This window comes from Podarcis pityusensis (assembly GCF_964106645.2).
Source record: "Podarcis pityusensis genome assembly, chromosome: 8".
Lineage (NCBI taxonomy): Eukaryota > Metazoa > Chordata > Lepidosauria > Squamata > Lacertidae > Podarcis > Podarcis pityusensis.
Window position 1 is genome coordinate 51305192 of NC_138033.1, and position 13282 is coordinate 51318473.

Consider the following 13282-nt stretch of genomic DNA (forward strand, 5'->3'; position numbering starts at 1 on the left):
GTTTCTCTTCATTTTGCCTAATGGCCCAAGAGCCAAACAGTGCTAGTCTGTTTTTAAGGCTCTGGTGTGCCAACACAGTGTCTTGGACTCTGCAAGTGTACTGGTCTACCCAAGAGACCATGGAAATTGTGGTTTCAGAGCACGTGGCAGCACAATCCCTTGAACACATATGCACAATATTGCATCTACTGGTTTGGCATGTTGCCTCCTTCCCTTCTACCTTAGCTAGGTGGCATCAGCATGCTGTCCCACACTAAAGCTTCCTGAGCTGCCCAGCATGCTCTCTGAACCCCTTAATGCCCTGCAGAAACTGCACCCTCAAGCCAGCCTCTCTTCACTCTAACTTTTCCTTCCATTCACTGTAAACAGATGGGGAAACCGTGAGCTACCCTCAGGCCCGGACCGTGTCAGTGCTTTGATTTCCTTAACACAGCTCTTATTCGTAGGCAACTGGGGATGCTTGTAGATGCCTGTGCTGTGGCGGCCTTTGATTTATTTCTTCTGGGTTCCCTCCCCCCTCCCCCCTCCCCCTTTTCTATTTATTGGGGGGGGCGTTCTGAAATGGTTCAGGGCTTTTTGTGTGCGCACAGGCAGATTGTTCCTGGCAACTTGCGGCTGCCTTGCCTCCGGCTGAGATCCTGTGAACAGCTCTTTTTAAGCTTCAGCCTTTTTCTTCTTGGGTTCTTTTACTAATCTGCCTGAGAGAAAGAAAGGTGTGTGCGTGTGTTCGGGGTGGGGTAGAGGGAGAGAGCTCTTTGTGTCCAAGCCAAAGGGAGAGAGTGTGACTGTCAAAAGAAGCAGATATTGCAAGCTTCCATCTTCTTGACATTTTTCTCTCAGGGGATGTAGCCACTGAGATTTTTCTTATCCCTTCAGTCCTGCCCTGCACAGCCTTTCTCTCTACTGAGAAAGTCTGCAGAACCCTAGTCACCCATGAGACAACAGTCAATGGGTCTAGGGTGGGGGGCAGGAGGGCTCCGCTTGGCCTACCAGTGCTGCCCTCAAGCCCATGTATTTATGTGCATACCTGAGATTGACATTTTCCTTCTGTGTTTTCAGTTGGAATATGCCTAGATCCTCCTTCGCCAAGCCAGGGCCCTCCAGAGTGTTTGGACTGCAACTCCCATCAGCACCAACTGGCACACCTGTGCTTGACTGGGGCTGATGGGAGTTGTAGTCACATCTGTGCTGGCTGGGGCTAGTGGGATTTGTATTCTTACAACCTCTAGAGGGCAGCCTAGACAAACTGGATCCAAAGGGATGACCACATAGTTCCTAGCTTGTACTGAATCTACACCAGGAATGCACAGGAGATAGATTAGGATCTTTTGGTATAGATCTCTGAACAATGTGCAGTAGATTGGCAAGGATTTCTGACTTAGCAGTTGTTAAACGATAGCAGCAGCAAAATGACTCCCATCATCACTGCCCTAAATTATACTGCTGAAATGGAGAAAAGGCCAGGAGTGGATGTGTGTGTGTGTGTGTGTGTGTATGCAGAAGAACTATGGGTTCAGTTTTGTTCCAGTACTCCAGCACAAATTCCTGGGCTCCGAACTCTTGAATTTGAATGGCAAGCCTTTTTGTACCGGGCTCTACTTGGTGGATCTCAAGAGATCTAGAAAAGAGAGAAAGTAGATCCTACAAGCAAGCCTGAAGGCTACCTATCACAGATCTACACCAGTGGATCTATTATGATGAGGTGTGTCGGGTGGGGGGGGAGAGAAAATGAATTCCTGTGACTGGCAAAAGACAGGTGCTTTGTTGAGCAGAACAGCTGCAACAATTTCTGCTGGGGTGGAGTTGTTTCTCATTGCCCCTGGTGCTGTGCTCCACCTTGTCCCAGAGGAGAATATCTCCCCCCTCCCCCGGTGATGTCTTTGCTTATACTGCATTTTTGCTAGCCCGCAGGTATGAAGCAGATCTAGCATGAGTTAGGGTCCTGTAATTGGCCCTGCAAATGAATGGGTGAGTGTCTTTTGATTTGAGTCCCAGAACAAAGGTTTAGGGCAGAGCTTTCCAAACTGTGTGTCGCAACACGTTAGTGTGTCGGCTGCAGTGTGTAGGGTGTGTCGCACAAACGCTTCCCGTGCTCCTCCCGGGCCTGGAAAGGGGTTAATTTAATCTCTGGTTTGCTAGTGAAATTGAATTAGTGTGTCGCAAAATGATGCAGGTCTAAAGAGTGTGTCACAAATATGAAAAGTTTGGAAAGCCCTGGTTTAGGGTGTGCTGCTCCATTCATCCCCCAGCTTTCCCTTCCTTCCAATAAAGCAAAGACAGAGATGTGCTAATTTAATAGTTTATTTGAGCAGCCTTCCACCACTGCTTTACCACTGCAAAAATTTAGCACATTTTCTCCTGGACACGGTAGGAAACAATAGGTTACCCTAGATGTCATGTGGGTATAAACACAGCAGCACAAATAACCCTTGGAAATCCTGTCCAGCTCCACCACACCCTCAATTCTCTGTCCACCTACCTTCTGTCTTCCGCAACTGCAAAACTTTGCCCATGTAAAGCCTTTGGCGTTTCCCCTAGTAGGTAGATGCAGAGTGCTCTGGGGTAGCCATAATTGCCACCTCTCCTCTGTACTCCAGCCCGTCACCCTTGTCTGGTCCTGTCCCAGCCCTGCATGTTATATTCCAGTGCCAGGTTTGACTCTCGCTGGGATGATGTGACTTGACTCCTTCTCTCCCAGTGACATCAATTCTTCTTTTCATTGTTTCAGGCATGAGCCATGAGCCAAAGTCACCTTCTCTAGGAATGCTTTCAACAGCGACCCGGACTACCGCCACCGTCAGCCCCCTGACCCCATCTCCTCTCAATGCCTCCCTTGTGCCCAGTGGCAGCCCGGCAGCCAACAGCACTTTGTCAGTCCAGTCCGCACCCTCTTCCAGCTTTGCCGCCGCCCTGCGCAAGCTTGCCAAACAGGCCGAGGAACCCAGAGGTAAGAGCGAGGGTGGGGGTGGCCCTTTGACCTGGATGAAGTAGAGGGGAGCCAGAACGGGGGCATAGAGGAAGGATACTTTTTGCAGAGAGAGGGGAGGGATCCCAGACACCACCCACACCTCGAGTTCCATGACTCAGCTCCTTGAAGTATGTGGCCTAGGCTACTCCAATGTCTCCCCTTTTGTGCACCTGTTTCCCCCTGCTCGGCTTTTTCCCTTCCCTTTATTGCACTTCTCAGTCCCTACTTCTCACAACTGGAAAAATAGAAAAGCAATGTTTTGTGTCAATCAGATTTAAAAACAAATTGTCAAACATGCAGTGCATTCAAGATACTAAACCCCATTTCACTGATGTAGCTGTAGGAAAGCAAACCTGAAGGCTGCAATTAAAAACTATAGCTGTCCTCATGTTTGAAGAGTGGGAACATCTATAGGGCTCACTCCAGAAAAAATGCAGTGCATGCATGTATTGGGGAAATGGACATCTGCATTCATGGGAAGAGGAGCGCCTATGGAATGTTAGTCTTTAAGCTGCCTTGTATGTATACCTGCTATTCTATCAGACAGGGCCTTTTTTCTGTCAAAGCTGCTTGTGGTTATTCATCCAACTGGTCAGAGTGTTCACAGTTATTACTGAGCTCCTGTGGAAAAGCCCTTTTGGCTCCCAACATTACTCATTACTCTTGCTCTCATTCACACATGCACACCAGATGTCTTGTTTGCCTACATAGCAACCTAATAGCTGTCAGGGTGGTTTTTGCCAAACTAAGAGCTAATGGGTCTTTTTTGTAAGATATCACCCCCCCCACCCCAAAATAATATTTTAGAAACTCCAAGCACTTTAGCAGACTTTATCTTGTCACCTTCCACTAAAACTCAAGTGCTTTCTGTAAACTACAGCTGGGTTGACATTTATGCAGTGCTAAGAGTGTTGGATGATGTCTTGAGCACAGAAGCAACCTACTTAGAGGGACCAAGAGCAGGTGATGGCAAAGGTAGCGAAAGACATCACAGGTGGTCAAGTGAGTCATGGAGAACTAGGCAGGGATGGAGAGAGTTAAGTGGCAGTAAGGGAGAATGAATTCAGTCCTATTGGATAGTTTTGAAGGATGAAAATAGAGAGAGAGGCTGGGCCATCCAGCAAGTTCTGTGACTCCACTTTGTCAGCTGCAGAAGGTTTGACACCTTTCTTCTCAACGTCTCTCATCTGATCACCCCTCATTTTACGCACTGGTGTGTTTTTCCAGATCATCAACCCTTGCAGCAGATTGCCCACAAAATAGTTTCCTCTTCCATCTTGTCATGTAATCTGTTGGTCTTTGATGCCATCACACTCAAGAACTTTGTTAGACCAGGTGCCATGGTCTTTCCCACTGGCTTGCCTATTTCCATAGTCTCCCACTGGGGGAAGCAGAGGAGAATTTCCTGTTGCAAACCCAGCATCTTCTTTGCCTGGAGACAGAGCAGGGAGCAGCTGAACTGTTTGTACTGCCCATAGAACCTTCAGCATCTACTTCTGGAAGAAAGTAAAGATTCAGGGGCCTGAATTCCCAGTTCAGGGCTGAGAATTGCCTGAAGTGTGACTGTTTTCTTGGAGCAGAAAGGGGGGGCCATGTGGGCTTGGCGTTTCTCAAGTGCCGAAGCCTCCTGGGTAATGGCCCAGTCGCTCATGCGGCCAGCCCGCTTCTGTCCGCAGCCAGCCTCTGACACCCCGCCTTCCTCTTCCCGCTAAAGCTCTCATTTTATTTTTAGCCGTCGGATTTTGTTCTCTTTCCCCCTGCCGCTTGACGGGCTAATGTCTTTCCTCAGCATTGTATCTCGAGGGGGCAGTTTAAAAATTCAATTCAGACGGAGTAATCCAAATGCCATATCATTTGCTGTACCCCGAGAGAAAGTCTGGAGCGAGAGCAAGCACAGGAAAGAGTCCGTCCTTTCCCCCGCAAATAGGCCTCATCGCCGCTGCCATGCTTCATTGAAATTTTATTTTTCCTAAGGCTCCTAAATGTGTTCTTTCACCATCCAAAGCTCCCCCGCTAAATAACAAAGTCAGCGGCTGCTGGGTGCCAGTATGGTGAAATGCACATCTGAATATTTTTCTCTTTAATGGGCTATTTAGCGGGAGCTCGGCTGAAGGCGGGCGCCTTGAAGCCAGCAGGAGGAGGTGGAGGTAGGAATTAGTGAAGCAGCAGAGGGAGGCCTGGTTGGAGCAAGACAGTGGCAGGGGGGCACAGACAGGAAGAGAAGGCTTTTTACTAGCACAGGCAGGGAACAGTGCAGCATATCAAGCCCTGGGCTTTATTTCCTTTTCATTTCAGTGATTGCCTGCCTTGAATATGTGAGTCCCAATAGCAAAGGTCTTCACTTCCCCACCAAAAAGCCATGTGGATGGGACCTGTAGTCCAAAATGTTTGGAGGACTCCTAACTGCAGTGGCTATGCTCTATAGTGCTTTGAATACCAGTTGCTGAAAACCACAGGTGGAGAGAGTGATGCAGTTCTCAGGTCCTGCTTCCAGGCTTCCCACTGAGGCATCTGGGTGGCCACTGTGAGCACAAGATGCTGTGCTATATGGGCCAGTGACCTGATCCAGCAGGGTTCTTGTGTTATTATGGCAGGTTAGCGAAGACTGGCTTCCTCTGAGTAGCAGCAACAACTCTCCAAGGTCCCAGGTGGGGACAGTCTTTCTCATCACTTTGTCCTTTTAACTGAAAGGGTTTTATCCAGTGCTCCTTCTACTCAGAGTAGACCCATCAGAATTAATGGACATGTCTAGCTTAGGTTCCTTTATTTCCACAAGTCTCCTCTGAGTAGACTTTAGCTGGATATAACCCAAAATGTCAGGTACTGAATCTGGGAATTTTTGCATGCTTTACAAAAGGTTCTTTGCTGCTATGTGTTTCTTTCTGAAAGTTTGAACCCCAACCTGGCTTTAAGGGAATGCAACCTTCAGATACATATTATGGAGCGTTGTTGTGCTCACAGAAAGTTAAAAAGACAGATTTTTAGCTGCTGTGTCCTGGTTCTCTTTGGGTGTACATATGACTGATTGCCCTCTTGCCTTTCCTGAAAGTCACATGGGGCCCCAGGAAGATCACCTGTGACCCATGGGGTTGCCTAAGAGAATGAGAGAGTTCCCACAAGGGCCTTGTTCTCCCACAGCTCTTGCCAGTTAGAAGACTCAGTGTTGGTCCCAAAATCCTGGGATCAGGCCCACAGTGGAGACAGATCCATTAGGACAAACAGGGCACTGCTTCTCTAACCACAGTCTGCCCTCAGCCAGCGATCTACTTTCCTACTCTCCTACCTCCAACCAGCCTTTGGCACTGCCTGGCAGCTTCCTCCTTCTCCTTAGTCTCATCATTGCCTTTTGTAGAACTCAGCCAGGTTGCAGGGTTCAGTTGGCTCTGCCTGTTGGCCTTCCTGCCTTCCACCTGCCAGTCCCAATGGGCACCAGCCACCACTACTTAAATCTCCAGTAGCTGGACAGGTGGTGGCAGCTCCCAGGAGGGAAGGAATAAGAGAATGATTCTTAGTGGCCTCTGTAAGGAGCATGGCTCACTGCTGTGATGCCAGCAGCTGCACGCGTACGTCTTCCATTCTCCTTTGACATTATGGGTTTGGTTGCTGGGGCCACCTGGAGAAGCAGATCCGTCCCTGACCCTGCTGTAGGTCAACCATGAGCCAGCCGCTTTCCACAGAGGGTTTTGGAGACTGTTTTGGCACCAGAGCAGGTCGCAGTAGCTGCTTTGTTATTCCGCTGTGTCTGTTCCTTTCAGAAAGTGCTTCCTTTAAACAGAGGTTTCATTGTACACAGCAATTATCTAAATTGGAGCAGAGGAGAGTGAGTCAATTAAGGCTGGCTACACAGCACTGCTTGGTGCTTTTCATGCAGGTGAGCACATTTGTAGTCCCAAGGTGGGCGAATAGCTGTGTTCGCAGTTCAGAGAACAACCTGGAAGCTTCCAGGAACTGAGTGCATCCTTTGGAGCACTGTCATCCAGAGACGTGGCTGCTACCTTGCAGTGGGGGAAGAAGAGAACAAACAGCTCCAAACCAATAGTTTATTCCTCACATTCCAGGGCCACGTTCCGCACCTTTTCTTCAAAGCATCAAGGGAGCTGTAGTTTGTTAAGGGTGCTGAGAGTTTTTAGGAGATTCCAATTCTTTTCACAGGAAATTTAGCTGGGGGGGGGGGACAGGGGTCTCCTAACAACCGTCAGCATCCTTAACAAGCTACAGCTCTCAGGATTTTTTTGGTGGGGGTGGGGGAGCCTTGACTGTTTAAAGTGGAATCAGTAGTGCTTTAAATGAATGTGGCCTGGGTCATAATATTTGCTGGGAGGCTACAGACTGGATTTCAGATCCTTCCTCTTCTCCCCATCTATGGAGGGGTATGTATGTGCTGAGGATGGTTTACTCAAAGGTGAAAGAAATGTACTCTGCACATGCTTTGAGGCACTCTTTCATTGAGGCTCCATGTGCTTCAGGGCTCTTGGTTCTGAGCACTAGATAAGAGGAAGTGATGCCTCTTGCAGAGGGGAGGAACAGTGAAGGGAGTTTTGAGCTAAGAGAGGGCGAAATAGGCCATTCTAATCAGGCAGCACAATGCTTTGAGCAAAGAGGCAAGGTAGGTTTTAAAGAGAGGTAGAGAATGCATTATTGTGGTTGAAATTGCTAGTCCTTTCTGCATAGAGCGTTAATCACTGAAGTCTCCAATCTGGATAATGGGAACAGCTTCCCTCTCCTTCCCCCTCCACCCAAAGGGGAAATCAATTTGCGAAACGCTATAGATTAGAAGATGCCTCACCCTTCCTGCCATCTCTTCCCTCCCTCCTTTCCCCCATTTTCTCTACCATGTAGTGTTCCCCGCCCGCCCCCCTTCATTCTTCCCTCCTGCTGCTTTGCTGCTTAGCCCGTCAAAAGCGACTTTAGTGGATTTTTGACATTGATTTCCTGATGCTCGGATCTCTTCTCCAGCTCCAGTTCCTCTTTGCAAATGCAGTCTTTTTTGGTTCTCCTTTGCAAGCTATATACAAATATCTGCCCCAGCAAAATATGGTTGATAATGAAAAGCGGTGCAGAGTTTTTCTTCTCCGTTGATTTAGATTTTAGCTGCTGCATAACTTGATTGTTTAACAAAAAGAAAAATGAAAAAAAATCCCTTTGCTGTCTTCGGAGTTCTCCGCCTGTCTGGCTCCTGGAGATGAATCAGCTTGGAGATGCTTAATAGGAGATTATATTGGGAAGCGTTTAGGGAGAATGGGCAGGCGTGAAGTGTAAAACTAGGGAGTGTGCAGGCTTTCTAGTGGCGGCGGCATTGTTGGCCTGTGTGTGGTGTGGAAGGGTGGAGACAGCAGTGGTGAGGTCAGTGCTGTATGGATGCACAGGTTGAGCCAGTCTGGCTGTGAACCCTGAGTGTGTTCACACGGTCCTTTCTCCAGGTAAGCTGCAGTGGCGCTAGTGATGAGAGGGTGAGTCCTCAGCTCTTCCCCACCACATCAGGTACTACTGGGGTGGGACTGCTTTGCATGCAAAACACCATAATGAAGCACCTTGGGGGATTTTTAATGTGGCAAAGATCCAGAGGTTGGCCTCTGAGGGTCCTTCCCTATGGATAATTGGTTGCATCCAAGTAAGGCCACACCCACACCATACATTTAAGGCACTGTGATACCACTTTAAACAGTCATGGCTTCTCCCAAAGAATCCCAGGAGCCATTGCTTGTTAAGGATGTTGAGAGTTTTTAAGAGACCCCCTATTCCTTTCACAGAGCTACAGTTCTGAAGTGGTTTAACAGTCAATCCCTCTTCACAGGTAATTTTGGGAATTGTAGTTCTGTGAAGAGAAATAACTCTCAGCACCCTTAACAAACAGCAGCTCCCATAATTCTTTGGGAAACGTGATGACTGTTTGAAGTGCTTTAAATGCATAGTGTGAATGCGGCCTAAGTCTTACTCAAGGCCAATGTGTTGCCAGTGCCTTTTGACCACATGGTTTGCTCCTGGGGTGTTGCTGTGATGTGAGAGTAATAAGATGGAAGCAAAATCGAAAATCCATATTGAGGTTATAACTAAAATGTCCTATTTTGGCAAGCGAGCTTTAGAGCAGGGATTGGGAAACCTGTGGCCCCCCCAGATGTTGTTGGACTCCATCTCCTATCAGCCCCATCAAGCATTGCCCCAGCTGTCAGGGACGATGGGATTTGGAGTCCAGCAACATGAAGAGCAGCATAGGTATCACACCCCTGCTTTGGCTTCATACTGGATATTAGGCAGAATGGAGAGCAAGGAGTTGGCAAGAGAGAAGATAAAAAGATGGGGAAATCTTGACACTCAATGTCTGCAGTTTGGAGTTGTCTGCAGAATGTGTTGAGGTGCTTCCCGATTGTCACATTATTACAGAGCCCTGACACATTTGGGTAATTGCCAAAAAAGAGTGCACCTTTATGACCCACCCACATACATCTCAAAATAAATAGCAATGGCTAAATAGCACTCTTGTGCCACAAATTATCTTCTCTACTGCCAACATCACCTGCCAACCCCCGGCCCTACCAGCTGACTTTCTGCTCCTGGAAAAATGCAACAAATCAATGGTGGCGTCTGTAGAATGGCAGCAACATTGTATACCTTCTGCTCACATTTTGTGAGAATTGATTGATTGATTGATTGATTGCACTTGTATCCTATCTTTTTCTCTAAGGAGCTCAAGGTGGCATACATGGTTCTCCCCCTCCTTATTTAATCCCCGTAACAACCCTGTGAGGTAGACTAGGCTGAGACAGTGACTGGCCCAAGGTCACCCAGTGATCTTCATGGCAATGAACCCTGGTCTCCCAGATCCTAATCCAACACTCTAACCACTACCCCATACGGATGTTAAGGGAACAGGTCAGGCCAATGTGATGTACGCAAATGAGGGAGAAAACCGGTATTTTGATATGTGTTGTGCCTGTCTTCCTGCTTTTCTCCCACAGAGCTGATACTTGCCTCTGAGATGTGCTGCTTTCAGATTTGCTAAGGATGCCCTCAAGGTCCCAGGCTGGGTCCAAAGAGTTTAGCTTGAGCAGGAGGAACTACCCGACCTTTTTGATGAGGGATATTTTTTCCCTCTCCTTGTCAATATGAAACATGACTTTGAGACGGGAGAAAACAAGAGCTAACCAGGGGTGCGCATCCAGCGGGGATTAGAGTGGCATGGCTTTTTCCTTGCAATTTCATTCTCTTTCATCTCAAAAGGAAGGAAAGCCACACAGCCTCCGAACCAGCCGGCAGAGCCTGTGTGTATGTGTGTGTGTGTGTCCGTTTGTGTGTGCGTGTGCGTGTCCATGCCAGCCAGGGCCTTCCAGAAACAGGAAGCTGCTTAACATATTTATTGATATCAAATGGATGTTAATTGAGTTCTTGGAGCTCTCAGATTCGATGCAGAGTTCAAAGCAGTTTTTGCTGTGCCTGGATGGGTGGCTGAGGGGAGTGTTGGAGGGAATGTGTTAAAAAGAAATTGGCCCCCAGGAAGAATAAGGTGACGGGGTGGGGGTGGGCAAGGAGCTAGAATGCCACCCTGCATGTGGGTTGAGGAAGCCAAAGAGATGATGCCTTTTGAGGTGGAGGCAATATCCAGAAATGCTTTAATTTTATTAATTGTTTGAAACCGTTTTGAGCAAAATGGGAAGCAACAACTTTAATGCCAGGGGTTTTGGCAGGAGGGTGGGGGGGGTAGCACAAACTAAAGGCTGTGGCTGTGTACACACCACACATTAAAATCACATTCCCTCCAAAGAATCCTGGGAGCTGTAGTTTACCCCTCACAGAGCTACAATTACCAGCCCCTTAAAAAACTACAGTTCCCAAGATTCTTTCTGGGGTGAAGGGATGTGCTTTAATATACAGTGGTACCTCGGGTTAAGTACTTAATTCGTTCTGGAGGTCTGTTCTTAACCTGAAACTGTTCTTAACCCAAAGCACCACTTTAGCTAATGGGGCCTCCTGCTGCTGCCGCGCCGCCACCGCCCAATTTCTGTTCTCATCCTGAAGTAAAGTTCTTAACCCGAGGTACTAGTTCTGGGTTAGCGGAGTCTGTAACCTGAAGCGTATGTAACCCGAGGTACCACTGTACTTTAAAAATAACAAGTGTATGCAGCCTCTGTCCCCATTTTATGAATAAGAGCTAAACAGTTATTAATCTGGAGAGAGAGAGAGAGAGAGAGAGAGAGAGAGAGAGAGTGTGTCTCAGTGTGATGTAACTACACTACTTTGCTCATCACCTGCTAATTCTAGCTAGTGGGGAATTTAAAGTTCCAGCCTGCCATGGGTGGTCTGTTCTCGGAAAGGGTCACATGGATTTCCTAGAAGCCGAAGATTCAGAGAGCTGTGACTTGTTGTAATCAGAGACCAGCTCTTGTGGGGCCTGTTTGTGGCCCCGTTAATGGTAGAGGTTAGAATCTGCAGTGGTGAATATTTCTGGGGTGGCAGAACTTGAACAGGTGTTACACAAGAGCTGTTTTTCCTTCACTGGATCAAGGGTGTGTTTATGTTTGTTTGCTCCTCGGTCAGCTCAAAACTGGAAATGTCGGACGGAAGCAGCAGCAACCGCCGGAAACGATATGGCTTTGTGGGGATTTTTTTACTGTCAGGGGTGCACCAGCATCTGACCTCAGTTTCCCAGCTCCCTCTAAGGGTAGAGGTGACGTATCTGTCGCAGGTGAAGCAGGCAAAATCCTTTCCCCAGAAGTGAGCACAACCACCCACAGACATACAGGATTTTGAAAGGAGGTGTTTTAGGTCTGAGGGCACAGCATCCAGTCTTGTCTGAGCCCAAGGCTCTTTCTTCACAAATGAATTGCTCTGTTAGGCTAGAACTGTTTGCAGTGCCTGAGCTGCCAAGCACCCCCTGAGCCCATTTTCTGCTGTCATCCAGGAATCATTTCCTTCCATTTTGATCAAGGCATAGGTCCCTTTCCAACTGGGCGAGCAGAAGAAGCTACAAAGCAAATCCAGGCAGGCTCATCTGCTGATCGTCAGCTTCAGTGGGTTTGGATCCTCGCGGGGTCTTTTCTCCTCTCCACCCCCCTTTCCCCACACATCCTCTGCCTTTACTTCTTCGTCAGGGTCTCAGCTGTTAATTACCTTTGCCTGTCAGCCTTTCCTGCTAATCTGCTATCACTGAGTGGGAATCAGGAGGTCAGACAACAAAGGTGACACTGCCACACTGCGCCTCTTGTCATCTCCAAGCCAGATTAGTTTCATTGACTAACTCCTGGCTGAATACCGCCAGTTAATTATAACGATCACAAACCCTCCCATTTTAAAGCCACACAGTGAGAATTAAGGGTTCTGAAGTAAGACTTTAGCTTCATTAATTGCCCGGCTCTTTGTGATGGTATTGATTGATAAGGCTTTCAGTGGTGAGTAATGGCTTCCCAGCTCAGAGGGGATTAAGGCTGCTAATTGTTGTCGGCCTCAGCGCTGACAAGATAGACTTCAGTAGGTGTCAAATCCATACTGGCGGCTTCCTTTGTCATCTGCACCATCCGTGCCACCACTCTCCAGAATGAAAGCGTGGCGCAGTTGCCCAGGAATAATTAATAAAGCCCGGGAGCTGGCAACGCGGCAAACCTGCCCCTTCCTTGGGTCGGCTTTCTGCTTTCTCCTTCTGCTGCAAGCTTGCTCCAAGTGGTGTATGACTCCGATGGAAGTAGGAGACATGGCATTGGGAAGAAAGACTAAAGATGTTGTAAGCTTTTGAGTCTGACCGAATAGTTCATTTAAAAATATACAGTATATACCGTATTTTTCGCTCTATAACACGCACCCGAGCATAACACGCACATAGTTTTTAGAGGAGGAAAACAAGAAAAAAAATATTCTAAACGAAACAGTGGATGTATGATTTTTGTGGTTCATGCTGTGGCTACAGACATGTGATCTGACAGTGAGTTTGGGGTAGCCCAATGCAAAAATCCTGAGGATCCATGTGGATCCGTGCTTTGTAACCACGTTTTAAGTGGGGAGGGAAGGAAAAGCACTCAAGGGACAAGGAGCACGCATGGGGTTGGTGGAGAAGGATGCTGCTAATAATGAAGAAGAGGGGTATAAGGGGAGAAGGAGCACGCGTGGGGTGGGTGGAGAAGGATGCTGCTAATAATGAAGAAGACGGGTATAAGGGGAGAAGGCTCCTCTCCTTTCCTGCTTTGCTCCTTTAAAGCAAGCAGGCTCCCTGTCCCTCTCTCCTCCCCACTCAGCGGCTCTTCTCCTGCTTTGCTGTTTCAAAGCGAGCCACGGAGGAGGGAAGGAAGGGGAACCATGGATCCTCTGCTCACGACTGCAGCAGATCCC

The 13282-nt window shown here is 48.0% G+C and overlaps 1 protein-coding gene across 9 annotated transcripts in view; it reads left to right on the top strand.

Annotated features, from left to right (window-relative positions):
• The window catches only part of GSE1 (Gse1 coiled-coil protein), a 441190-nt gene that overhangs the window by 385573 nt on the left and 42335 nt on the right, over positions 1 to 13282 (top strand). For all 9 annotated transcript variants that reach the window (XM_081017745.1, XM_081017741.1, XM_081017742.1 and 6 more), the window contains one exon: positions 2729 to 2947. In XM_081017745.1, coding sequence (XP_080873871.1) covers positions 2731 to 2947 — 217 coding nt within the window. In that variant the 5' untranslated portion in view covers positions 2729 to 2730. The remainder of the gene's footprint in view (positions 1 to 2728; positions 2948 to 13282) is intronic.